The sequence below is a fragment of the Streptopelia decaocto genome, assembly GCF_964273445.1.
Source record: "Streptopelia decaocto genome assembly, chromosome: 24".
NCBI classification, from domain to species: domain Eukaryota; kingdom Metazoa; phylum Chordata; class Aves; order Columbiformes; family Columbidae; genus Streptopelia; species Streptopelia decaocto.
Genome location: NC_138679.1, coordinates 1,594,320 through 1,617,397, shown reverse-complemented (window position 1 = coordinate 1,617,397; position 23,078 = coordinate 1,594,320). Strand labels below are relative to the sequence as shown.

At 67.8% G+C, this 23,078-nt stretch overlaps 3 protein-coding genes across 6 annotated transcripts; all 3 read left to right on the top strand.

Annotated features, from left to right (window-relative positions):
* The first annotated feature begins 1,288 nt into the window (after positions 1–1,288).
* On the top strand, positions 1,289–12,138 carry KCNN1 (potassium calcium-activated channel subfamily N member 1). 3 transcript variants are annotated; one of them, XM_082072418.1, is made up of 10 exons: positions 1,289–1,480; positions 6,141–6,256; positions 7,294–7,728; positions 7,803–7,898; positions 7,977–8,395; positions 10,404–10,545; positions 10,627–10,737; positions 10,827–10,954; positions 11,616–11,685; positions 11,790–12,138. In XM_082072418.1, exons 3-10 carry the CDS (start codon positions 7,351–7,353, stop codon positions 12,042–12,044), a joined length of 1,599 nt encoding a protein of 532 aa, XP_081928544.1. In that variant the 5' UTR covers positions 1,289–1,480; positions 6,141–6,256; positions 7,294–7,350; the 3' UTR covers positions 12,045–12,138. The 3 variants fall into 3 exon arrangements, with proteins under 3 accessions (XP_081928544.1, XP_081928542.1, XP_081928543.1); XM_082072416.1 differs by lacking the exon at positions 1,289–1,480 and adding an exon at positions 1,939–2,180; XM_082072417.1 differs by lacking the exons at positions 1,289–1,480; positions 6,141–6,256 and adding an exon at positions 6,782–6,853.
* A 57-nt stretch (positions 12,139–12,195) lies between these two features.
* OCEL1 (occludin/ELL domain containing 1) lies at positions 12,196–15,072 on the top strand. Its single transcript, XM_082072421.1, has 6 exons — positions 12,196–12,210; positions 13,258–13,325; positions 13,742–13,869; positions 13,973–14,127; positions 14,280–14,448; positions 14,751–15,072. Exons 2-6 carry the CDS (start codon positions 13,313–13,315, stop codon positions 14,868–14,870), a joined length of 585 nt encoding a protein of 194 aa, XP_081928547.1. The 5' UTR covers positions 12,196–12,210; positions 13,258–13,312; the 3' UTR covers positions 14,871–15,072.
* Positions 15,073–15,567: 495 nt separating this feature from the next.
* OCLN (occludin) lies at positions 15,568–23,059 on the top strand. Of its 2 annotated transcripts, XM_082071876.1 has the most exons (10): positions 15,568–15,625; positions 16,543–16,588; positions 16,942–17,662; positions 18,680–18,838; positions 20,713–20,876; positions 20,951–21,139; positions 21,214–21,385; positions 22,166–22,207; positions 22,330–22,401; positions 22,917–23,059. In XM_082071876.1, the coding sequence occupies exons 3-10, from the start codon at positions 16,952–16,954 to the stop codon at positions 22,926–22,928; spliced, it is 1,521 nt and encodes a 506-aa protein (XP_081928002.1). In that variant the 5' UTR covers positions 15,568–15,625; positions 16,543–16,588; positions 16,942–16,951; the 3' UTR covers positions 22,929–23,059. The 2 variants fall into 2 exon arrangements, with proteins under 2 accessions (XP_081928002.1, XP_081928001.1); XM_082071875.1 differs by having other exon boundaries at positions 22,330–23,059.
* Positions 23,060–23,078: the final 19 nt, after the last annotated feature.

Genomic DNA, 23,078 nt, shown 5'->3' with positions numbered 1-23,078 from the left:
TGCACCGGGCATCCCCCCCGCGGCCCCCCCTGCACCGGCCATCCCCCCCCTGCACCGGGCATCCCCCCCGCGGCCCCCCCTGCACCGGGCACCCCCCCCCTGCACCGGGCATCCCCCCCCTGTACCGGGCATCCCCCCCCTGCACCGGGCATCCCCCCCGGCCCCTCCCCGTGCACAATGCCCGGGCTCTGCAGAACACACGCTCTGCACCACGGCCCCCCCCGCGCTGTGCGCACCCCCTGCACCACGCACCGCCCCTGCACCACGCACCCCCCGGCAGCGTGCACCTCCGCCCCCCCCCCCGCACACTGCAGCAGCGTGCACCCCCCTCCCTTTGCACAACACGCAGCACAGCCCGTGTGCACACACCTACACACGGGTACCCTATAGCTGTGCACACAGCGCCGTGCGCCCCCCCGTGCTCCCACCCCCCCTGCACCCCCCGCTGCACGCACTGCTGTGTGCACCCTCAATACAACCCCCTGTGCACACCCCTTTGCACACACCCCCCGTTCACACTCCCTGTGCATTCCCCCGTGCCCACCTCCGCGTTCACACCCTATTCACACACCCCCTGCCACTCGTACCCTTGTGCACACCCTCCTGTTCACACCCTTGTGCACACCCTTGTTCACACTCCCTGCGAATTCCCCGTGCCCACCCCCCCGTTCACACCCTGTTCACACCCCCGTGCCCACCCCCCCATCCTTTGTTCACTGCACAACCGCATCCCCACGCAAATCCCGCTGTGCACACACACTCGCGCACGGCGCTTGCACACGCGTGTGCCCCGCAGCCTGACAAAGGGAGCAGGGCGGGCTGCAGGCGGGTGGGCAGCACCCGCACCCCCCAGCCCGCGCCGTTGCGCACCAAATTTGGGGGGTGTCCCCCACCCCGCGCCTGGGGGTACCCGCTTCCCCACTAGTGACAATCGCATCCTCGGGAGCCCGTGCAACCGCGAAGGGCGGGGGGGACCACGGTCCCCGTGGGTGTTTTGGGTGTCACCGGGGGCTCCCTCGGGGACCGCGGCCGGGTCAGACCCACGGGTGGGCAGCGGGGCGGGAGCGGCGTGGGCGCTGGGGGAGGCACGGGGCGGGCGAGCGCCCACGTCCCCGCAGATGCGGCAATTAAAGCGGGGGAGCCGGCAGGCGGCTAAATTTAGCCGCAGACAATAGCTGCGGTGGCCGGGGAGGAACCGGGGAGCGGGTTGTGCGCGGCTGCGCGTGTGAGCGGAATAGCAAACGCGGCCGCCCCGGCAGCCCCGCTGGCCGCTGCGCGCTGGGGAAACCGAGGCACGAAGCGGCGGCGCGGGGCCAGGCGGGAGCGCGGGCCCGGAGCCGAGGCACCCGGCTGCCCCCGGCCCCCCGCTCGGCCGGTTGTGCCGGCGAAGCCTCCGGGCAGCCCGGGGTCACCGCACGTGTCGCCGCCAGGCCATGGTCACCAGCGCCCGAGGGGAGCACAGGCCGGGGGCTGCCTGCAGGTGGGTGCGCTGGGGGGGGGGCGGTGGGCTGGGGAACCCCCCCCCCGGGGACCCCCGTGGCTCCTGGGGACCCGCTGGTGCTGGGAATTCCCCGGATTCCTGGGGATTCCCTGAGCTCCTGGGGATCCCCCTACTCGCGGGGACCTCCCGGCTTGCGGGGACCCCCTGGCACAGCTGGAGCAGGGCGGGGGGGGATGCCCGGGAGCAGCGTGGCTTTTTGGGAAGGGGACACCAAGGGGGCTGCCCCGAGGGCACCCCGGGGGTCTGGGGCGGGCGGGACCCATTCGGCTGCCCCTCTTCCCACCCCCCGCGCACCCCACAGCCCCCGGCGCGGTGGGGGGCGGGGAGGGGGGGCCGGATTGGGGCGGTGGGGTGCGGGAGGCAGCCCCACGGCGGTGACAATGAGGACGCGCTGGGAGTGACTCTGCCCGGCTAAAAATATCCCCCTCCCCCCGTCCTCCGCCAGCGCCGCGGCCTCAAGGTCACTGCCCGCCGTGGCGGGGCCGGGGGGGCGCGGGGGCGTGGGGCGGGGAAGCCCCCGGCCCCCCCTGCGCCGCGACTCCCACACGCGCCCGGGCACGGCCGCTGTCGCCACTGTCGCCGCTGCCGCTCCGCCGCGCACAGAGCTGGCGGTGGCCCCCGCGGCCCCCAGGGCACCCCGGCTCGTCCCGACGCTCCCCGTAGCGCGGGGCCGTGGCAGGTGAGCAGGCGCACGGGTGGCAGCGTTGGGGACGCCGAGGGCGGCTTCCCCTGGCCGGGGCTGGGGGGACACTGGGGACACCGGGGACACCCTGCCGGCTGCTCCGGGCAAGCCCCAGCTGCCAGAGCGAGGGGACAGTGGGGGTTTGGTGTGCTCGGGGACAGCGAAGGTGTGAGGTTGTGAAGGGGAGCGTGGCCGAGCGGGTCGAGGTGCTGGGGGACATCAGTGTCCCCACTGATGGGGTCTGGCTGGCGGGACGTGGCTCTGGGGTGGCTGTGGCTGGGAGGACCAGCCCTGCGCTGCACCCAGCTCAGCACCCACTGATAACAGGGCACTGGGGCCGGTGCCACATGTGGTGCCGTGGCTGTGCGCGGTGTTTGGGTCGTGGTTCTGGGGCCGTGCGTGGTGTTTGGGTCGTGGTGCCGTGGCTGCGCACAGTGTTTGGGTCGTGGTGCCGTGGCTGCGCACAGTGTTTGGGTCGTGGTTCTGGGGCCATGCGCGGTGTTTGGGTCGTGGTTCTGGGGCCATGCGCGGTGTTTGGGTCGTGGTTCTGGGGCCATGCGCGGTGTTTGCTGGTGCAAAGTCCGTGGTCTGCACTTGGGGCTCCCGGCAGGTTCTGGCACCGCGTGGTGCTCGTGGCCTCGACGTGCCGGGGAGTGCCCGGCGTGTGCCGCGGTGCAGCCATCGAGGCCGTGGGCGTGCAGCGTGGGGGCCCCCCCGCCCCTCCTCGACCTTCCCCGTGACCTTGGGCAGCCCCTGGGGACCCTGCACCGGGCAGGGGGCTGCGGTGGCTGCGGTGACACTGTCACAGCAGTGGGGACCACCAACCCATGGCGGGGGAAAGGAAGGGGTCTCCAAGGGTGCTTGCAAGGTTTGGGGTATCCCCCCTCCTTGAGAGGCTTGTGGCAGTGCCAGAGTCAGCAGGGACACCCGTGTGCCCCCCGGCCAGCCCCGCCAGGGGGTCCATGGTGACCCGGCGGGGGCAGCCAGGCGAAGCGGCTTTGTCCTTTGGCTGAGCGAGCTGCACGGGGGAGGCGGCGGGCGAAGCCGGTGCAGTGGCTTTGTCTGGGGATGGCGATGCGGTGGCGGCAGAACAGGGCGTGGGGAGCCCAAACCCCCCCAGACCACGCTGCACCCCCTTTCCCCCCCCAGATCCGGGCACCCGCTCGGTGCCACGCAGGTAGGGTGTCCCCGGTGTCCCCTGCCGCGTGTGTCCCCCCCCCAAGGGAAGGTTTTTCTCAGGGATACCCTGGGAAAAGCCGGGATTCCCCTGCGTGGCAGTGGGGCTGGGGAGGTTCGGGTGTCCCCACGTGTCCCTTTGTGTGTGCCAGCCCACGTGCCTCCCCCTGTGCCATGGGACCCGCAGACACCCCATAGCCCTGTGGATGGGAATGGGCCAGATCCTGCATGGGGCAAATCACCCCAGTGCCAAACTCTGCCCCTTCGCACGGGCCCTGACGTGCCGGGGGGGACGTGGGGTGCCCAGGGGACAAGGGCCCAGCTGGTGGCATTGCTAGGGGTCCCATAGTGACAGGGCTTGGCCGAGATGTCCTGGTGCTCTTTGGGAGCCCAGTGGCCTCGTGCCGGTGGCTCCACCAGCCCCAGGGGGCTCAGGTGGTCCCGTGCCTCCCCGAAACCACACTCAGCCCCCCTGCCCTGCCCTTGGGGGACAGTGGTGGTGGCACAGCCCCCCCGTGCATCCCCGTGCCGGCGAGTGGGCAGCGGTGTATGCGGGGGCCGGGGGCTCCTGCCGGCACCAACAGATGCTCTCCAGCCTGGGACATATGGCCGGGGCTTGGTGGCAGCAGGAGCTGCGGCCGCCTGAGAAACCGGGGCCACCACGGGGGATCTGGGGGGGTAGGGGGGCCGCAAGGGGTCTGACGCACTTTGTGCACCCAGCAAGCCTGGAGCAACCACGTTGGCTGGCGGGGAGCCCCTGCGACCCCGGCCGGGGGCACAGCGGGGGTGTCACCGCCCTGAGCACCCCGTCCCCCGCACCGTGGCAGGGGGGTTCCCCGGTTCCCCGGCCCCTTCCCCGCGGTACGGCAGCGGGATGGCGGCCGTGTCACCCGGCTGCTGGCATGGGGCCCGTGGGCACAGCCCCAGTGGCAACCACAGCCCCCCCAAATTCCTGCCCCACCCTCCCCGGGACCGCGATTCCCCGGCAGGAATTAGCGAGCGGGTAATAAATAAATCACCAGCCGGGAGCCTTTCGGCCACCCGCCTCTATTTTTAGCTGCACCCTCCTCCTCTGCAGTTGCTCCCAGGCAGCATCGCTGCTCTGGGGCATGTGGGGAGCTGGGGGGGTCCCACTTGGCACCCTACAACCCCCCCAGGGCACCGGGGGCTGCTGCAGCCTGGCTCTGCGGGGGTTAAACCGCGTCCCCCTGCCCATGTCCCTGCCCTGGGTTCCCCTGGGGACCCCTTTGCTGTTTCCTCATCACCCCCCAGTCAAGGGTCCTTCCCCAGCCCATGGCACCCTGTGTCCCCCCTGCTCTCCACCCCGCCGGGGAGAGGAGACGCGGCGGGTCCCCGTGTCCCAGCGCCGATGGGGCGGCGGGAGCACCCTGCGGCCGTGCCGAGACGCCCGGGCTGCGGCGGTGGGCGTCCTGCTGCCGCATCGCCGCCAGCCTCCCGGCGCGGGAGCTGCCGCGCGCGGGGACGCTCGGGGCCGGTGCTCAAGGACAGACGGTGGCCGTGGCCTGGGCAGCAGGACCTGCGGCGTCCCTGTCCCCGTGATGTGGCCACTGGAGGACCACACTCGGCGTTCCCGCATCCCGCCTGAGCATCCTTGGGGATGCAGCCACAGGCCACGGTGTCCCCGTGGGGACAAGGGACAGGGACCCCTCAGGGTTTCGCTGTTTTAATCAACCCTCCGGGTGCTGAATCCTGCCAGAGACGTCCCTATCGATGGCCTGACAGGAGGAAGATTTAATAAGGCCCGTTTACGTCGCCATCGATAGAAGCTATTAGTGAAACGACCACAGAGCGATGGTTAATAAAATATTTACTGGCATCCGTCTGGGAGGGCTCTGGGGGCGGCTTCACCCACCCCGTTCGAGGTGCCAAAAAGTTTGCGGGGCCGCGGTGCAAGCGCTCTGCCCCGGCACGGCTCCGGCATCGCCGCGGTGAAGGGGGCCTGGTGGGACCGGCAGCCCTGGCAAACCGCTTCCCGTCCGCCCTGCTCGCTGCCGCGTTATTTTCCTCCCCAACCGAGTATTAAAAAAGAAATCGGAGCCCATTTTCCTGCCATAAATTTGGCAGAATGGAGAGAAAATGATCTGGCCCTGGAGAGGAGCCAGCGGCCCCGGAGCACAGCGGGGAGCAGCTGGGTGCCGGAGCAGCCGGCGCTCCCGCCGGCGCAGGAAAACATCTTCCCAGCTTTGCTGCATCCCTGGGGGGACGGAGTCCCAAAATCCTGCTGTCCCCCCTGCCCCCAGATGGGGGGACGCTGCTGGTGGCAGCCAATTCCCAGGTGTCCCTGCGCCGGGGGGGACACGGGCACAGTTGTGATGGGGGCACCGGTGCCGGTTGTTCGGGCTGCAGTGGGACTTGGGCGCTTGGAGGCCTGAAATGTGGGGTGCTGCCCACCCTGGGGTGCAGCCGGTCGGGGGAGAGACTGCAGTGACCCCCGGCTCCCATGGCAGCCAGCTCTGGCCTGGTCCTCCAACCAGGATGGCGCTGCCAGCACCGCGGGGGGATTTTGGTGCCCTGTAGGGGGATTTTAGGGCCCAGTTGTGCCTTCCTGTTGATGCTGGGGGGTCCGTGTTGTTTGTGATGGGGCTGTTTGTGCTGTGGGGTCTGTGCTTGCTGCCATGAGATCCCCCCCACCCTGTGCGATGGGGCTGCTGGTGCCAGGGGGTCTCTGGCACCACAGCCAATGGGGTTTGGGGACCCCCCTGAAGCTGCGGCCGATGGGGTTTGGGGACCCCCCTGAAGCCGCATCTCCTCTCCGGGCAGGCGTGGAGGGAAGCCCATGGCACCCGGGCCCCCGGACCCCCCCTGCGCCAAGCCCCGCTCCCGCAGCCCCTAACGCTCCGAGGGTCCCCCAAACCGGCCCCGGGGAGCCCCAGCAGGTAGGGGGTGCAGGGGGGCTGGGGGCAGCTGCGGATGCAGGGAGCTGCTGCGGTTGTTTTGGGGGGTGCACGGGGGTGATGGAGGGGGTGTCTGGGGAGGCTGCTGCTGGCAGCGTGCTGGGGGTGCATGGGGAGGATGAGGGGGCGGCTGGAGGGGTGCATGGGGAATGACGGGTTTTGGGGTGCAGAGGCCCAGCGCAGTGGGGGGGGGGCGCTGAGGGTGTCATTTGGGGGCTGAAGGGTGTGCACAGGGGTGCGATGGGGGCTGCGAGGGGAGGGGGTGCCCGGGGGTGTTTGGGGGTGCGCGGGGGGGGCTCGGCGAGGGGTGTCGGGGGTGTGACAGCCCTGGGGGGCTCGGGGGGCGCAGGGGGTGTCCAGGAGCGCTTGGGGGGGGGCACGGGGAGGGGGCGTGGCCAGCGCTCGGGGGCGTGGCGACGGGCGTGGCGTGGTGCTCGTCACCGGGGGCGTGGGCGGTTTCCACCAATCGGGCGCCTCGCCCCGCCTACGCCCCGCCCCCGAGCGCTCCGGTCCCGCCGCCGCGCGCCCCCGGGACCGAACGGGGCTGCAGCGGCGGCGGCGGCGCGGCCCCGGCGGCAGGTACCGGGCGGCAGCGGCGGGGCGGCCGGGCCGGGCGGGAGGGTGAGCCGGGCCCGCCGGGCCCCCCGGTACCGGGAGCCCCGGGGACGTTCGGGGGGCGGCGGGGGCGCGCAGCTGCAGCTCGTTACCGGAGCCGTCCCGGGGCCGCGGGCAGGGACCAGCACCGGGGGCACTATGGAGGTGTCCTACCCTCACTGCCCCCCGGCGGGGGGCTGCGGAGTGGGGACCGGGCTGCGGCGGCAGCGAGCACCGGGCAGGCGGCACGTCCCCCGTGGGCAGGACACGTCCCCACGGGCAGGACACGTCCCCACGGGCGGGAGATATCCGCGGCGCGGTCGAAGCCGGCACATGGGTGCCACATGCCTCGTTAGGTGTCACCCAGTGGCAGGATGGCCATCCCGGTTCCCCCGGGGACCCGACACCGTCCCCCTCTCCCGCAGGTCGCCCCCGCGCCGCTGAGCCATGCGGGATCGCCCGGTCCCCTCCCCGCCAGAGCCATGAGCGGCTGCCGGTACAATGGGGGGGTGGCACGGCCCCGGGGCCCCCTGAGCGCCTCCACCCGCACCCTGCACCCGCTGGAGGGGGAGACCCAACCGCTGCGGCCCCGCCGGTCCCCCAGCCTCGAGGTGGTGGTTTCACGGCCGGAGCAGCCCGGGGGTCCAGATCCCGGCCCGACGGCGGCACCGGGGCAGGATGCGGCCAAGGAGCGGGGACGGGGACCCCGGAGGAACCAGAACATCGGGTACAAGCTGGGGCACCGGCGAGCCCTCTTTGAGAAGCGGAAGCGCCTCAGCGATTACGCCCTCATCTTCGGGATGTTTGGCATCGTGGTGATGGTGACGGAGACGGAGCTGTCCTGGGGGGTCTACACCAAGGTGGGGGTTGTGGTGGGGCGGTGAGGGGCCTGGGGGGGGTCTGTCCGGGCTCACACTGCCCGCTCCCCTCGCAGGAGTCGTCGTATTCGTTTGCACTGAAATGCCTTATCAGCCTCTCGACCGTCATCCTCCTGGGGCTCATCGTCATGTACCACACCAGGGAGATCCAGGTGAGGGGATGCGCTGGTGGGTGCTCGCCGGGGCTGCGCCGCCCCGGGGGTCCCACCACCCCCTTCCTCCCCCCGCAGCTCTTCATGGTGGACAATGGTGCCGACGACTGGCGCATCGCCATGACCTACGAGCGCATCTTCTTCATCGCACTGGAGCTGATCGTCTGCGCCATCCACCCCATCCCCGGCCAGTACCTCTTCACCTGGACGGCGCGGTTGGCCTTCACCTACGCCGCCTCGGTGGCCGACGCCGATGTGGACATCATCCTCTCCATCCCCATGTTCCTGCGGCTGTACCTGATCGGGCGCGTCATGCTGCTGCACAGCAAGCTCTTCACCGACGCCTCCTCCCGCAGCATCGGCGCCCTCAACAAGATCAACTTCAACACCCGCTTCGTCATGAAGACCCTCATGACCATCTGCCCCGGCACCGTCCTCCTGGTCTTCAGCATCTCCTCCTGGATCATCGCCGCCTGGACCGTCCGCGTCTGCGAGAGGTACGGGGGGCGCTCCCCGACGGGGCTCTCGCGGGGGGCGCGGGGCTGGGGTGCAGCTGAGGACGCACGGCGCAGACCCCGGGTGGGGCTTTGGGAAGAGAAGAGGCTCCTCGGAGAAGAGGCCCCCGCTCTCCGGGCAGCGCCTCCCCGCTGGGACCCTCATGGTGCCCACAATGGGTTTGCCAAACCAAAACCACTTGCTGAGGCGAGATGTGGCAGCCAGACCCCCAAGCTGTCCCCAAGACCCCTCCGTGAACCCCTCTGGGATGTGGCAGGACCTGCTGGCAGGATCTGGGGGTCTTGCAGAGGGGACTGAGCCCTCGTGTGGGACGTGGCCCGTGCTCCTCAGCTGCGCCCGCCGGGGGGCCGGGGTGCCCGTGCCGGTGCCCTGCCCGCGCTCGCCCCTTCGCCCCCCCCGGGACGCGCATTAACTGCTCTTATTTTCCCTCCCTGACCGCTCTGCTGCTCGCAGGGACAAACTGTGAGTCACCCCAGGGACGGACAGCGCATCCTGCACGGGACGTCCCCCCCACCCCAGGCTTGTGCTACCCAGAATTTAGGATTAGCTGCAGCCGGTTGGGGGATCAAGGCTCGGGGGGGGCTGCCCATGCTGGAGCAAAGAGGCTGTGGACATGGAAAGGGGCTGGAACCCTTTTCCGCTTGGAACCTCAGGGCTGCTTTCCACCCTGCAGCCTGGCCATGAGCTGGGGGTCCCCACGAGCTGGGGGTCCCCATGAGCTGGGGCTCCCATTGCAGCGTGCGGGGGGGCTGGAGCAGGGGTCTTTCTGCCCCAGCTCTCGGGGTGCTCTCGGAAGGGTGGGCTGGCTGCAGGAGTCGCTGTGAGTCCCGGGGGGAGAAACCTCGGCAGGGCTGGGAGCCAAGCAGGAAGGAGCCGCCGGATCCTCCGTGTTTCTCACCGGAGGCTCCGGCCAAGTCTCCGAAAGGCTTTTGCTCAGCTCCGGCAGTTGCTCGGCGTTTCCCCTCCTTACCGCGCACAGTTCGGGTGTGTTGAAGGAGTCCCGGGTGCTCCTGGGGTGGACAGGGGGAGCATGGTCCTCAGGTTGCCGGCCCTTTGGGTGCGGGTCCCCCCAGCTGTGCGGTGCCCCCCAGCATCACCCCGCTGCATCCCCGGGTGCCGGCTGAGGTTCCAAGCCCAAACCGCGGGGCTGTGCCCAGGGCGGGCCTGGCAGAGGGACGCAGCAATCCTAAATTCCTTGCCGCACGCTTGAGTCCCCCCCGGCTCGCTCCCGGCTCCTCCCTTTTCTCACCCCCCGGCACCCGGTTTTCCCGGCTCCCCGCTGCTCCCCGCATGTCCCTGTCCCGCTGCCCGGCTTGGCCGTACCCAGCACCCGCTCCTGCTGCTCCATGTGCCCCGGCCGGGCTCATCCCATGGACCAGCAGGAGCCGTGTCTGGGGGTCCCTCGGGGAGGGGGCGGGGGGCACAGCCATCTGCATTTGTGGCATCAGCACTGGCCATGGAATCTCAAAGCACAGTGTCCCCTTCTCCCCACACTGTGACACCCACACTGGCCTTGGGGCCCTTTGTAGCTCTGGGTTTGCTCAGGGGGGCAGAGACGGGGTGTCCCCTCCCCAGGGACTCTGGCGGTGACACTGGTGTCCTGTGCTTTGAGATCGCGGTGGGGCTGCAGGAGAATGGAGGGCACTGCTGTCCATGCGTGGCGGCTGCAGCTCCGCACCCATCACCCTGTTATCTACATCCAGCAGCACCCCCCTGAGCCCCCCCGACTCCCACAGCCACCCCAGGGCTTTCCTCCTCCCCAGTGCCTGTGTCCAGAGTGGCCATGTCCCCAAAGTGTCCTCAGGGTGTCCCCAGCTTCTTTGGGGTCCCACGTGCCAGCGGCGCGGTCAGGAGCTTGGGGACTCTCCCATCTGCAGCCACTGGATGGGAAAGCGGCTAAAAACCGCGTGGCGAAGCCGGTGGCACCGTGGGGGGACGTGGTGGGACCGGGGCCACGCGGTGACGGTGGCTGCGCTCGGCCCTGGGCAGGTACCACGACAAGCAGGAGGTGACCAGCAACTTCTTGGGGGCGATGTGGCTGATCTCCATCACCTTCCTCTCCATCGGCTACGGGGACATGGTGCCGCACACCTACTGCGGGAAGGGCGTCTGTCTGCTCACCGGCATCATGGTGAGTGCCGGGGGGGCACACGGGCTGGCGGGGGGGCTCCCGCGCCTTGGCTGCCCTCACCGCGGGGCTCTCTGCCCGCAGGGTGCCGGCTGCACCGCTCTGGTTGTCGCCGTTGTTGCCAGAAAGCTAGAGCTCACCAAAGCGGAGAAACACGTGCACAACTTCATGATGGATACGCAGCTAACGAAGCGGGTAAGACCCCCCCTCCCAGCGCTGCCCCCCGCCCTCAGCCACAGCGCAGGACCGGCCGTCTCCATCCCTGACCCTGCTCGTGCATCCAGGTGAAAAATGCTGCTGCCAACGTACTCAGGGAAACGTGGCTCATCTACAAACACACCAAGCTGGTGAAGAAGATCGACCATGCCAAAGTTCGGAAACACCAGCGTAAGTTCCTCCAAGCCATCCATCAGTAAGTGCCAAACCTTTACCTGCTTCCTACCAGGAGGTTTTTTTCCCCGTCGTGGCTCAGGAAGGAGAGCCGGGCGCTTCCCCCCCCCGTGCCCGCGCTGCCTGGACCCCCGGGTTGGGAGCCAGGTGGTCCCTTGTCCCCTGTCCCCGTCCCTGCTGTGGGGACGCGTTCCCAGCAGGTGGGGTCCCTGGGGGTACCCGATCGGTGAGGTTTGATGTGACCGCGTCTGGTGGGCGCTGCGAGCCCCTGGGACCCTCCTGCTTTGCGGGGGGAACCGAGGGGCACCCGGCTTGGGTTCGGGGGGCGAGCGAGGCGGGGGGTGGTGGTGCTGCGGCTGCTCTCGTCTCCCTGTGCTCTTCGTGGTGGTATTAAACCTGCTGTTGTGTTTTGTCTCTGTTCTGCCCCCTCCCTGCAGAGCTCAGAAGTAAGTTGCCCCCCCCGGGGGCTGCTCCTCTTCCTCCCTCTGCTCCCGTGTGCATGGGCTCAGCGCTGCTAAATTTGGGGAGGTGGCGGGGGGCACACGGCGCAACCGCCCCCCCCCCGGGGCTGGATGGAGGGGCAGAGGCTGCGCTTGCAGGGTGGGGGGGCTGCATGCTGGGGGTCGGGGGGGCTGTGTGGGGGTGTCGCCGGCCTTGACCCCGCTCCCCCCGTGTCTCTGCAGGTTGAGGAGCGTCAAGATGGAGCAGCGCAAGCTGAACGACCAGGCCAACACGCTGGTGGACCTGGCCAAGGTGCGCGACGCCGGGGCTGCCAGGGAGAGGGGCTGGGACACCCCCCTGAAAGATCTCCCATCGCTGACCCCTCCGCCCCGGCGTGTCCCCTCGGTTCCCGGCAGACCCAGAACATCATGTACGACATGGTCTCGGAGCTGCAGGAGCGTCACGAGGACCTGGAGAAGCGGCTGGGAGCGCTGGAGAGCAAGATGGAGGCGCTGGGCCTGAGCCTGCTGGCGCTGCCCGGCCTGGTCAGCCAGGCCCTGGGCCAGCAGCAGCGCGAGCTCCTGGGGAGCTGGACCCCCCAAACCTGCACCCCCTCCCGCCCCCCCAGGTCCCCTTCCACCGCCCCCCCCAGCTCCTCGGACAGCGGGTGATGGGGTACGGGGGGGCGGGGGGGTCCCCCTCTTTATGTCTGGCCATCGTGTGGCTGATTTCAGTAGCTTTGTTCTGTAAAGCCCTGTTATAAATTTCCTGCGTTCACTGTGCTGGCGTGAGGCTGGACCCCCCAACCCCGCCATGGTCCCCCCGGATGGGTGGGAGGTGAGTCCCAGCCTCCTGGGGGGCTTTTATTGGGGGGGGGACGCAGAGCAGCTGCTGTGCCAGGGGGATGGAGCAGCCCTGGGTGGGGAAAGATGAGGGGGGGCAAAGCCAGGAGCCCTGAGTGTTGGGGGGGGGTCTGGGGGCTGCCCCCCGGGTGTGGGGGGGTTGGAGGTTGGGGACAGGGTGGGGGGAGGCCTGGGGTCCTGTGTGGAGGGGGGGAGCCCCCCCTGTGGTGAGAGCAGGGCTGAGCCCCCGGGGGTTGAGGATTTTTGGGGGGTGGAGGGGCTCTGTTGCTGGCTCTGCCATGAAGTGACCTTGGCGAAGTCACGTCACCTCTCTGTGCCTCAGTTTCCCCCATCTGTAAAATGGGGGGGGGGGGGGGGGGTGCGGCAGTACCGACCATTGAAGTGCTGTGATTCCTGGATGCAATATTCAGCCCGGACCCCCCCGCGGGGTGGGCGAGGACCCTCTGCCGGGACCCCGTGACCTCGAACACCCCCCAGGGGCCGGTCCCACTCCCCAGCTGGGACCCTCGGCGCGGGGGGGGCCGGGGGGGCTGAGGTGCGCATTAAAGGAGGCTGAACTGGACACATCGCTCTGTGCTTGGGGCAGCGGGACCCCTGCCCGGCCGGGGGATGGGTCCCATGGGGGTGAGGGGGGATGCTCTGGGGGGGGTCCCCTTGCTGTGGAGGCTCCCCCCAACCTGGGAACCTTGCAGGGGGAGGATGGGGCTGACGTTGGGGCTCTGACCCCCCGGGGGGTGCACTGGGAGGGCTGGAGCTCACAGCCCCCCACTTGCTGGCATTGGGGCAGGTTTGGAGAGGCCGTAGCAGATGGGGGCTGTTTTGGGGGGGTGATGGGGCTGAGGATGCCCCAGGGTCCCCATACAGAGGAGGATGCGGCTCTTGGGGTGGCACCGTGCAGGGTGGGGGGGCCATGTGGGATGCTGGGGGGGGCAGATCCTGCCCGCACGGGGCCCCCCACTGTGCCGTGGGGCGGCGCATGGCTGTTAATGTTTAACCGCTGGTGGTTGTTGGTGACCTGCAGTGGTGGCGGCGGTGGCCAAGGGACATTGCGGTGAGCGCCGGGGCTGTGTCCCACCATGAGACGGGCAGGTAATGCTGGCAGCGAGGACGGGGGGACACGGAGCCTTGGCGCAGGTCCAGCAGCATCCGCGGGGTCCTTGGTGGTGGCAGGGATGGGTGGCAGCAATGCCATGGGGTCCCTTCCCCTCCTCCTGCCCGAGGGGCTGCAACAGGTCCAGGCATCAGCAGCGCCAGCGGCTGCTTTCCCGGGCCAGGATGGGGTGGCAGCAGGGGAGGTGACATCCCTGGAGCTTGCTGACATGTCCCTGTGTCAGTGACACAAATCCCCAGCAAACAATGGGGAGGGAAGGCGGCTCGGGGCCAGGCTGTGAGTGTGAACCGCAGGGGAAACTGAGGCACACGGAAGGGGCTGGTAGCACCACGATCATCTCCCCTCGCTGTGGGGTTTGCTCCCGTCCCCGCTCATCTCGGGGCTTCTCTCCCAGCGGGGCTCAGCCCGGAGGCGGTGAAGCGGAGCAGCCGACGGGTGCACCCAGGGGACCCCCATCACCCCAAAACTGCTGGGAGCCAATGGCTGAGCCCCCCTGCTCTGCCAGAGAGACGGGGCTGCCGGGTATGGAGCCGGGCGTGGGGTGCTGAGCCCCAGGGTGGGCTGGGGGCATTCAGCCCCCCCTCGCCTCCATGAAGTCCTCATGTCCTTCCCGTGCGTCCCGAAGGCTCCGCCAGCCCGCGCCAGGCACGTCGCCTTCAAGGTGCCACCACAGACACCCCCGGGGAGGGTCCCCCACACCAAGGAGAGGGAGAAGCCGGGGGCCAGGTCTGTCCCCCCGGCACTGGCACCCCGGGCACGCGCTGTCCCGGACTACGTGGTGTAAGTGACTCTCATGGGGATGGCGATGGCCACAATGTCACAGGGCCTTGGGGACCAGTGACACCCAACCGACAGATTCCTGCCTGGGGGTGTGGGCAGAACTTGGGGTCTCCCTCCTGCACCCTGAGCCTCGTAGCTTTACGGTGGTGCAGAAAGTACCCGGCGATCCGGAGCCCCCAGCAGCGGGAGGGCTACAAGGGCGTCTTCCAGGACCAGCTGGCTGAGTACAAGGAGCTGCTTGGGGACATCCGCCCCACATGGCGGAGGCTCAAGGACCCGGAGGTGACAATGGGCCGGTGGCCCCAACACACAAGCAGGACGGTGGGTCCATGGGCAGGTGCCACGTGGCTTGCGAGTGGCGTTGGGTGTGATGAGTTGGCTGGTGTCTGCGGGGACACGGGGTGAGCCTGGGGGACTGCGGTGGGCAGGGGGGGACTGGAGGGGACACACAGACCCCCAGGGGGCTGACGGGCACCAGCTGTGCTTGACGGCACCCGGCAGCTGCTGGAAAATTAATGAGCAACAGCTTTTCTTGGTTACACCCTGAGTGAGGCTTTTAGCACATGGCACCTCTGTGCTCAGTGCTTGAGGCAGGAACCCTGGTGCTGGGATCCTCCTGGCAGGATCTGACCTTCCTGAGGAAGCAGCAGCGCTGCGAGTACCTGAAGCAGAAGCTGACGCACATCAAGGCACGGATCCAGGAGTACGACCGTGACGCCCGCGACAGCACCGTCTACTTCTGAGCCTGCGCGCCCACCGGCACCGTGAAAGGATGACCCAGGGGGGACCCCAGGGGCTGGGTGCTGCAGGGGTGCACCCAGTGCCCACCGAGTCATTGCACCCACCCGGGCACACAGAGCAAACCCACAGTCTCCTTGTGCTGCTGGTTTTGGGGTCCTCTGGGTGTGCTGTGCCCTGGGGGAGTCTGGTGCCCCCCAGGAGCTGCCCCGGGTGCTGGGTGGGTGCTGCCCAGGAGCCAGGCCCTGGGCTGCACCCCCACTTCAGCACATGCGAATTAGTGGGTGCAGCTGCAGAAGTGACCAGAACTGGTTTTAATAAAATGCGGTGATATTTTTGGGGAGAGCGTCTTAATGTGCACCCGGGGGGACACCCGCAGAAGCGAGGGGGGCAGCCGGGAAACGCGTCCCACCCCGGACGTCCCCAGGAAAACAACGGGGGGGCCTGGAGAACAGAGCCCCGACCCCAAAGTCCTGCGGGACCGCGGGGGTTGGGGGTCCCAGCCGGGGGTGCCCCGCTCCGGGCTCCCCCTTATCCCGCCGCGTTCACTTTAACCAACATCCCCCGGAGCCGCCCGGGCTGCGGCGCTGGGAGCCGGTGGCGGGAGCGGGGGCGGCCCCCAGGGCTCCCCCCCCCCCCCGCATCCCACCCCTCCCCGGAGGCGGAAACCGGGGCCGGTCTCCAGCAGCGCGGATCGGCCGCCGTGCCGCCGAGCTCGGCTGCCATTTTAAGGTGAACAAAGAGGCGGAGGCGCGGGCAGGTGAGTGGCTCCGCGGCGACGGGACCTCACGGCACCGGGGGGGTGAACGAGCTCCCGGTAGGGGAGGGCGCACCGGGGTCCCCGCTCCCCGCCGCGCACGGGGGGTCCGTCCTTCCCTGCCGCCCCTGCGCGCACCTGTGTCCGCACCGGGATCCTCACCGGTACCGCGGTCCGCACCGGGGTCCCCACCGGCACCGCGATCCCCACCGGAGCCCCCAGCAACACCGGCACCGGGGTCCCCGCTGGCACCGGGATCCGCGCTGGTAGCGGGGTCCACACCGGAGTCCCCAGTGGCGCCGACATCGGGATCCCCCACCGATATCGGAGTCCTTAACGGAGCCCCCAGCAGCATCGTCACCGGGGTTCCCACCGGTACTGGGGCCCTCACCGGGGGCTCCACCGGAATCGGGGCTCCCAGGGCTGCAGGTGGAAGGCGAGAGGCGGCCGCTCCTCCCGGGGAGCGGGGCTGCTCTGCTCACCCGGCGCCCCCGCAGCGGGGAAGGAACCCCCGGTCCCTCGTCACCCCCGCCGGCAGCGCGGTGCCCCGGGACACCCCAGCGCCGCTCCGGGAGGGGTCCCCGGTGGGGCGGGGGCGTCTGACCACAGTCCTGGGGGTTAATCACCAGGACATGGTGGCTGCCACCCCCCCTACCCCTTCCCAGGGGCCTGATCCTGCCTGCTGAGCCCTGGCGCTGCCGGGTCGGGTTTCCCACCAGGGTTCAGGTTTCCCCCGCGCTGCTCCCAGCTGTGAGCTGGGGGGGTCTTTACCGAGGTGGGGGTCTCCGAGCTGGGGGGGTGTCTGCATTGATTTGGGGAAAAAAAGCCAACACATTTTTGAAACCCGACTTGCACCTTTTTGCTGGGGTGTTGCTGCTGTGCCCTGTGTTGTTGTTATTGTTATTTTCTATTTAATCCAGGCAGATCTGCTTACGGAGGAACCCTCGGGGTTAGCACTAGCCTTGGGTAAGAGGTTTTCTGGTTTAATTAGAATTTAAACAATCCAATTCATTCAGGCGCTGTCTGGCTGCCGCGGTGGGGGGGGCGCGTGGCGGGGTCTCCTGCGTGGGGCAGGGCTGGGCTGCGGCCGGCTCGGTGAGTCACTTCTCCTCCCCGTGCCTCAGTTTCCCCATGAGCGGCGGTGACTCTGGTGGCGTGGCGTTGGCTTGTTGACGGTGCCGTCGGGCTGGTGGCGGGTGAGCAAAGTCCCCGCCGGCTGCGCGGGGACACAAACCCGGCAGTGCCGCCTCGCACAGCCGCGGCGCCGGCACCTCCTGCTGCGCGTCCGGCTCCAACCGCTCCGTCCATCTCCCCGCCAGGTTCTCCACCATGTTCACCAAGAAGTCCTATGACGGCCCCCCCACGGGCTACGGCCCCCCCACAGCCTACGGCCCCCCCACGGGTGATTACGGCTACGACTACGGTGCCCGCTCGCCCCCGCCGGGTTCCTACTACATGGAGGACGTGCCACAGCACTTCTACAAGTGGACGTCGCCGCCCGGCGTGGTGAGGATCCTGGAGGCTGTGGTCATCCTGCTCTGCGTCGCCGTCTTCGCCTGCGTGGCCTCCACCCTGGCCTGGGAGTACGGCTATGGCTACGGGGGGGTTTACGGCAACGGCCTCGGGGGCTACTACGGCTCCGGCTACTACGGCAGCGGGTTGAGCTACGGTTACGGGAGCGGCTACGGATATGGGAGCTACTACGGAGGGGTCACCAACCCGCGGACGGCCAACGGGTTCATGATGGCCATGGCCGTGCTCTGCTTCTTGGCCCAGCTGGGGCTTTTCGTGACCAGCGTCACCAAATCCAGCAGCTCCCGCTCCCGGCGCTTCTACCTGGTGGTGATCGTGGTGTGCGCCGTGCTGGCCTTCGTCATGCTCATCGCCTCCATCGTCTACGTCGTGGGGGTCAACCCCCAGGCGCAGATGACCGGTAGTTATTACTACAGCCCCTTGCTGACCATGTGCAACCAGATCTACAGCACCGGCACCTACCTGAACCAGTACCTGTACCACTACTGCACCGTGGACCCCCAGGAGGTGAGGGTGCACCCCAGTTTTGGCCAGACCTCCCCCTTTGGGAGCCAAACCCACAGCACAAACCCCTTGCTCTGCTTCAAACGTGATGCTGCGCAAGGGCAGCGCGAGTGGGAGAGCGTTGGTGACCGCGCTGGGACGTGTCCCTGGCCACACGGGGTTTTCCTTTCCGTTTTTAATGTTTCTGGTGGTGCCGGTTTGTGGCTGGGGGGGCAGGGGGTGGTGGCTGGTGATGGATTCCGATCGGGGAGATCTGGGGCTGCGGGAGGAACCGGGACGAGCCGCCTGCGTGCGACAGGGAGTTTCGGGGAGGGGACAAGCTGTTGTCCCGACACGGACCCAGCGTCTGGTACTTTGGTCTCCCTGGTCATAAAAATATTTGAACAAGGCTGGGGCAGGAGCAGGGGGCATGTGCGGGGATGGGTGTGGGGTCGGGGTGCCAGTGGGGTGCCAGCTCTTCCCCAAAGCACCCGTGATGATGCTGGCCCCGTTCGGGAGCCCGGCGGGTCAGTGGGGCAGCGAGAAACCCTCCGAAGAAAGTTGGTCAGCCCCGGTTTCGGCTGGGGCTGGCGGGGATCCCGCGTGGCACATGGGCTGGGACCGGTGCTGCCGGTTCCCAGCCGGCCGTGCCGCATTCCTGCGCCCTGAGCGGGGGGAGCCGCGGCTGCTTTCGCTCCACGCAAAGGCCGAGCGTGGCCCCGTCCGTCCCTGATTCCGGTGCAGCCGCAGGGATGTGGCTCTTGGGAAACTGTCCTGTCTCCATGGCGAAATCAACCCCCGCCCTGTTGCTTGAACCCCAAAAGCTCTGGAGCTTTTGGCTCCAGCCCAGCTGCCTGGGCACGGGGACACCCTGCTCCTCTCCCCACACCGTGATGGGGGGTGGAACATCAGGAGCATTTGGGATGAGAGGAGCAATTCCCACTTGTGGGGGGCACCCAGACCCCAGCTTGGCTGGGACCAGGGTCTTTGCATCCCTGTGGGACACGCCACGCTGAGAACCCCCCTGCTCCGTCCCTCCAGGCCGTGGCCATAGTCTGCGGATTCCTCATCGTCATCCTCCTCTGCCTCATCTGCTTCTTCGCTCACAAGACACGGAGCAAGATCTGGAAATACGGGAAGCAAAACATCTACTGGGACAAGGTGCCGGTGGTCCAGGAGGGTCCCAACGTGGAGGAGTGGGTGAGTCTGGACGCGGGTTGGGGGTGCCTGGGCTGGGGGGGCGTCTTCCCTGCCACGTTTTGCTGGGTTTGTGCCGCCCTGGTGCCAGGTCCCGGCGTGTTTGCTCACCGCGGCTCCCGAGCGCGGTGTTATCGCCGCCGGCGCAACGCCGTGCCCAGCGCTCGCCGCGTCCCTCCCTGTCACCCCATTTAGATGCCGTGGCTTTTCCCAGCTGGTACCATTCCCCAGCACCGCGAGGCTTTGCACAGGGTGCCAGGCTGGGAGAACTGGTCTTAAACTCCCTGAAAGACAAACAGGGTGGGATGTGATGGGCCAGGTGCCAGGAGAACTCGGGCTCTGGGTCCTGCCCCCTTCGCTCGCCCCGCGCCTGGGGACACCGGCTGGGAGGCGCTGCCCCTCGGTGCCGTTTGGTTTTGGTCCCGGCAATAATTAACTCGGCTCCGTGGGGCCGTGCCGCCCCGCTGCCGGGGGCTTTGTTGCAAGCAAACCAGCACAGTTTGGGCTCCGAATGAACCTGGAGCGGTGACACCAGGATGTGTCCCCTCTGGGTGGGGGACACGCTGCCGCTCAGCCCCCTTGGGACATGTCCTGTCCTGTCCTCACTCAGCGGCAGCAAAGGGGCTGCATCCCTGTCCCCATTCCCATCCCTCCTCATCCCCGTCGCTGTGGGACTGGGCAGCTCGGGGGTGCTCGGTGCTGGGTTCCCCCACCGGAGCACAAACACATCACATTTAGCCAAAGCTTTCCCTCCAAGCCCGGATTTGCGCACAAGCGCTGCTCTGAGGCCCCGGAGCTCAGCTCCGCGCTGCGCCCACGTCCCCACGCTTCCAATATTTATCTTTTCATTTTGCAGAAACACCTTTGTTCTGGTTTATTTATTTTTCGTGAAAAGTCCCTCCCTTGCAAAGCATTTCCTGGCCCGCTGGGGGGGCAGGACCTCATGCACCCGCACTCCCCCTTGCCTGCCCCTTGGGGGGTCCCCGCTCTGCTGGGTGGGGTCACCCACTGGTGACACGTCCGGTGCTCGGTGGGGACGCAGAGCTGGGCAGGTACCGGGGTGTGAAACCCTCCTGGGACGTCTTGTTCCCTGTTTATGGGCAGGACCGAGATAAAGGGGTGACCTTCGAGCGGGCGCTGCCTCCGTCCCGCCGCGGCGCGGGGATGTGACTGTCCCCACGCTGGTGGCTGTCAACCTGGTGGCCCTGTCAGGCAGAGCAGCCCCCAATTAACGGTGTCTTCATTAGCGGGAGCCGGGGGGAAGGAAGCACTGAAGGAAGCGGCGTCGCCAGCCGGAACTCGCAGTTGACGTCCCCAGGGCCACCATCCCGGGCAGGGACCGGTGTCCGGCACAAACAACCCACAAAGGCCAGGAAGGAAGGGGGGGGAAGGGACAGACGGACACCCCGTGTCCTCCTGGAGGAGCCGTGGCCGTGCCGGGGCAGCAGCGAGGCTCCCAGGGGGGTGTCAACCTGGGGGTGCAGAGCTGGGTGCCAGGACCCCCCTGAGCTGTGCCGGTGTCCTGCTGGGACCCCCCCACGGTGGCTCTGCACAGGGTGACATCATCCCCTGTGACACTGGGGTTCATGGGCACATCCTGCAGTCTCCCCCATCCCCAAATGCTGCTCTGCCTGCCTGGGGGGGTTACCCCACCTTTTGTGTCCCTCCCACCCTCCATGGCCATGCGGGACACCCCACTGCAGCTCTGTCCGGCTTGTCCCCCTCCTGGATTGCTATGGCTGCTCTGGGGTGTCCCTGTCCCCATGCGACGGCGACCGGTGTCCCCAGTGCCTGGGGTCGCAGGCTGTGCCCTGCTCGAGGGGGGGACAAGCGTCCCCCCGTCCCGGCACAGGGCTGAGCGTCTCTCCCCGCTGCAGGTGAAGAACGTGGCGGACGGGGCCAGTGTGCAGGACGAGACGGCCACGCTCGCCTACTCGGAGAAGCCGACCAGCCCCATCGCCGCTCCACCCTACAGCCCCCCCTCCTACAGCTACTCCCCCCAGAACGGGTACTACCCTGCGAGGACCTACAGCAGCCAGGGGTGAGTGTCCCGGGGGGTGCAAGGGCTCGGAGTGGGGACACTGCTGAGCTGGCTGACGTCCCCATTACTCGCAGTGACCAGCCGGACCGGGGGACCAGCACCAGCCCGGCGGAGGAGAAGACGCGGGAGCAGCCCCCCAAACCCTCCACCCGTCGTGGCCGCCGGCGCCGCCGCAACCCCGAGCTGGACGAGTCGCAGTACGAGACCGATTACACCACGGCCGTGGAGTCTGGCGACGAGCGGGACCAGGACCAGTGGGCCAGGTGAGGGGGGACCCCTGGGAGCCCCCCACACCTGAACCCCCCATCCGGGGCCTGACCCTGCCCCTCTGGCACAGCCTCTACCCCCCCATTTCCTCGGACGGCGCCCGCCAGAAGTACAAGCAGGAGTTCGACACGGACCTGAAGCGCTACAAGCAGCTCTGTGCCGAGATGGACGGCGTCAACGACCGCATCAACCAGCTCAGCAAGCAGCTCGACAGCATCTCCGAGGACAGTCCCCAGTACCAGGTCAGGGCTCTTGGGGAGCCACGGGGACACTGCGGGGTCACCGGGACTCCCTGGGGCATCGGGGATGGATGTTGTGGGGTCTTGGGATGCTGTGGAGCGCTGGGGTTGGATGTTGTGGGGTCTTGGGATGCTGTGGAGCGCTGGGGATGGATGTTGTGGGGTCTTGGGATGCTGTGGAGCGCTGGGGATGGATCTTGTGGGGTCTTGGGATGCTGTGGAGCGCTGGGGATGGATGTTGTGGGGTCTTGGGATGCTGTGGAGCGCTGGGGATGGATGTTGTGGGGGTCTTGGGATGCTATGGAGCATCGGGGATGGATATTATGGGGTCTCGGGGTGCTGTGGGGTATCAGGATGGATTTTGTAGGATATTGGGAATGGATGTTATGGTGTCTCGGGGATCAGTGTTGTGGGGCATTGGGGATGGATGTTGTGGGACCTTTGGATGCTGCAGAACATTGAGGATGGGTGCTGTGGGATCTCAGGATCCTGCAGAATGTTGAGGGTGGATGCTGTGGGATCTCAGGATGCTGCAAGACACTGGGGACGGGTTTTGTGGGGTGTTGGAATGCTGCGGGGCATCAGGGATGGAGACTGTGGAGCATCTGGGATGCTGCAGGACATTGGTGATGGACATTGTGGGATCTTGGGGTGCTGCAGGACATCAGGGATGGGTGTTGTGGGGTCTTGGGATGCTGCGGGTCACCAAGGACGCTGCAGGGCAGCACTTACCCCGTTGTGAGCCCCCTGGCCCATTGTGACCCCCGTTCCGTTCCCCGGCAGGACGTGGCAGAGGAGTACAACCGGCTGAAGGACCTGAAGCGGGTGAGTTGGTCTCGGTGTGCGGCCGAAACGGGGCTGGCTTGGGGCGATGCAGCTGGGGAGGGGATGGAAACCGCGCCCCCCTCTCCCCACGCCGCTGAGCCCGGTCCTGTGCTGCATTTCAGAGCCCCGACTACCAGACGAAGAAGCTGGAGACCAAAACCCTGCGCAACAAGCTCTTCCACATCAAGCGGATGGTGAGCGACTATGATAAGGTGCGGGGGTAGCCCCCCCCCGCAAACCACGGCAGGATGAGAAAGGGGGGCTCCTCACTCCCTCCCCCCACCCCTTCCAAAGACTTTGGTGCGTTTTGTGCCTTTTGTTTGTATAAAAAAACGAACCCAAGAGTCAAAGCCACCCTGGGATGTCGGTGCCAAGGGCGGGGGCTGGAGAAGCCACCCCCCCACCCCGCAATGTTTGCCCCCCACCCCGTGCCTTCCCCTCCACACACTGGGGGCTGCGCATCCCCTCCCGCTGCTGTAAAGAGGTTTGTTGGGGGGTCTGCAGCCCCCCTGCCAGCACGGGGGTCAGGGGATCAAAACGTGCTGGCCAGGCAGGTGGGGGGGGGTCAGAACCCTTCACTCCCTGGGCCCCCCCAGCTGCCTTTTGGGGAGCAGCCCTGGGCAGGGGGGGATTTTATAAGGAACTGGCTGGAACTGTTGTTTTTTGGTTTTTTTTAAATGAATAAACTGTATCTATTGATTTTAAACAGGAGCTGGAGTGAAAGGGGGCGCAGGGGGTGTCCTGGTGCCCATCTTGAGGGGGTTGCCCCAAATTCCCCCCCTGCAGGTTCCCCAAAACCAAGTACAAACCTCTATGCTGGCTCCTGCTCCCCAGCAAACAGGATTTATTCCCAAGGGACCCCTGTGTTTAG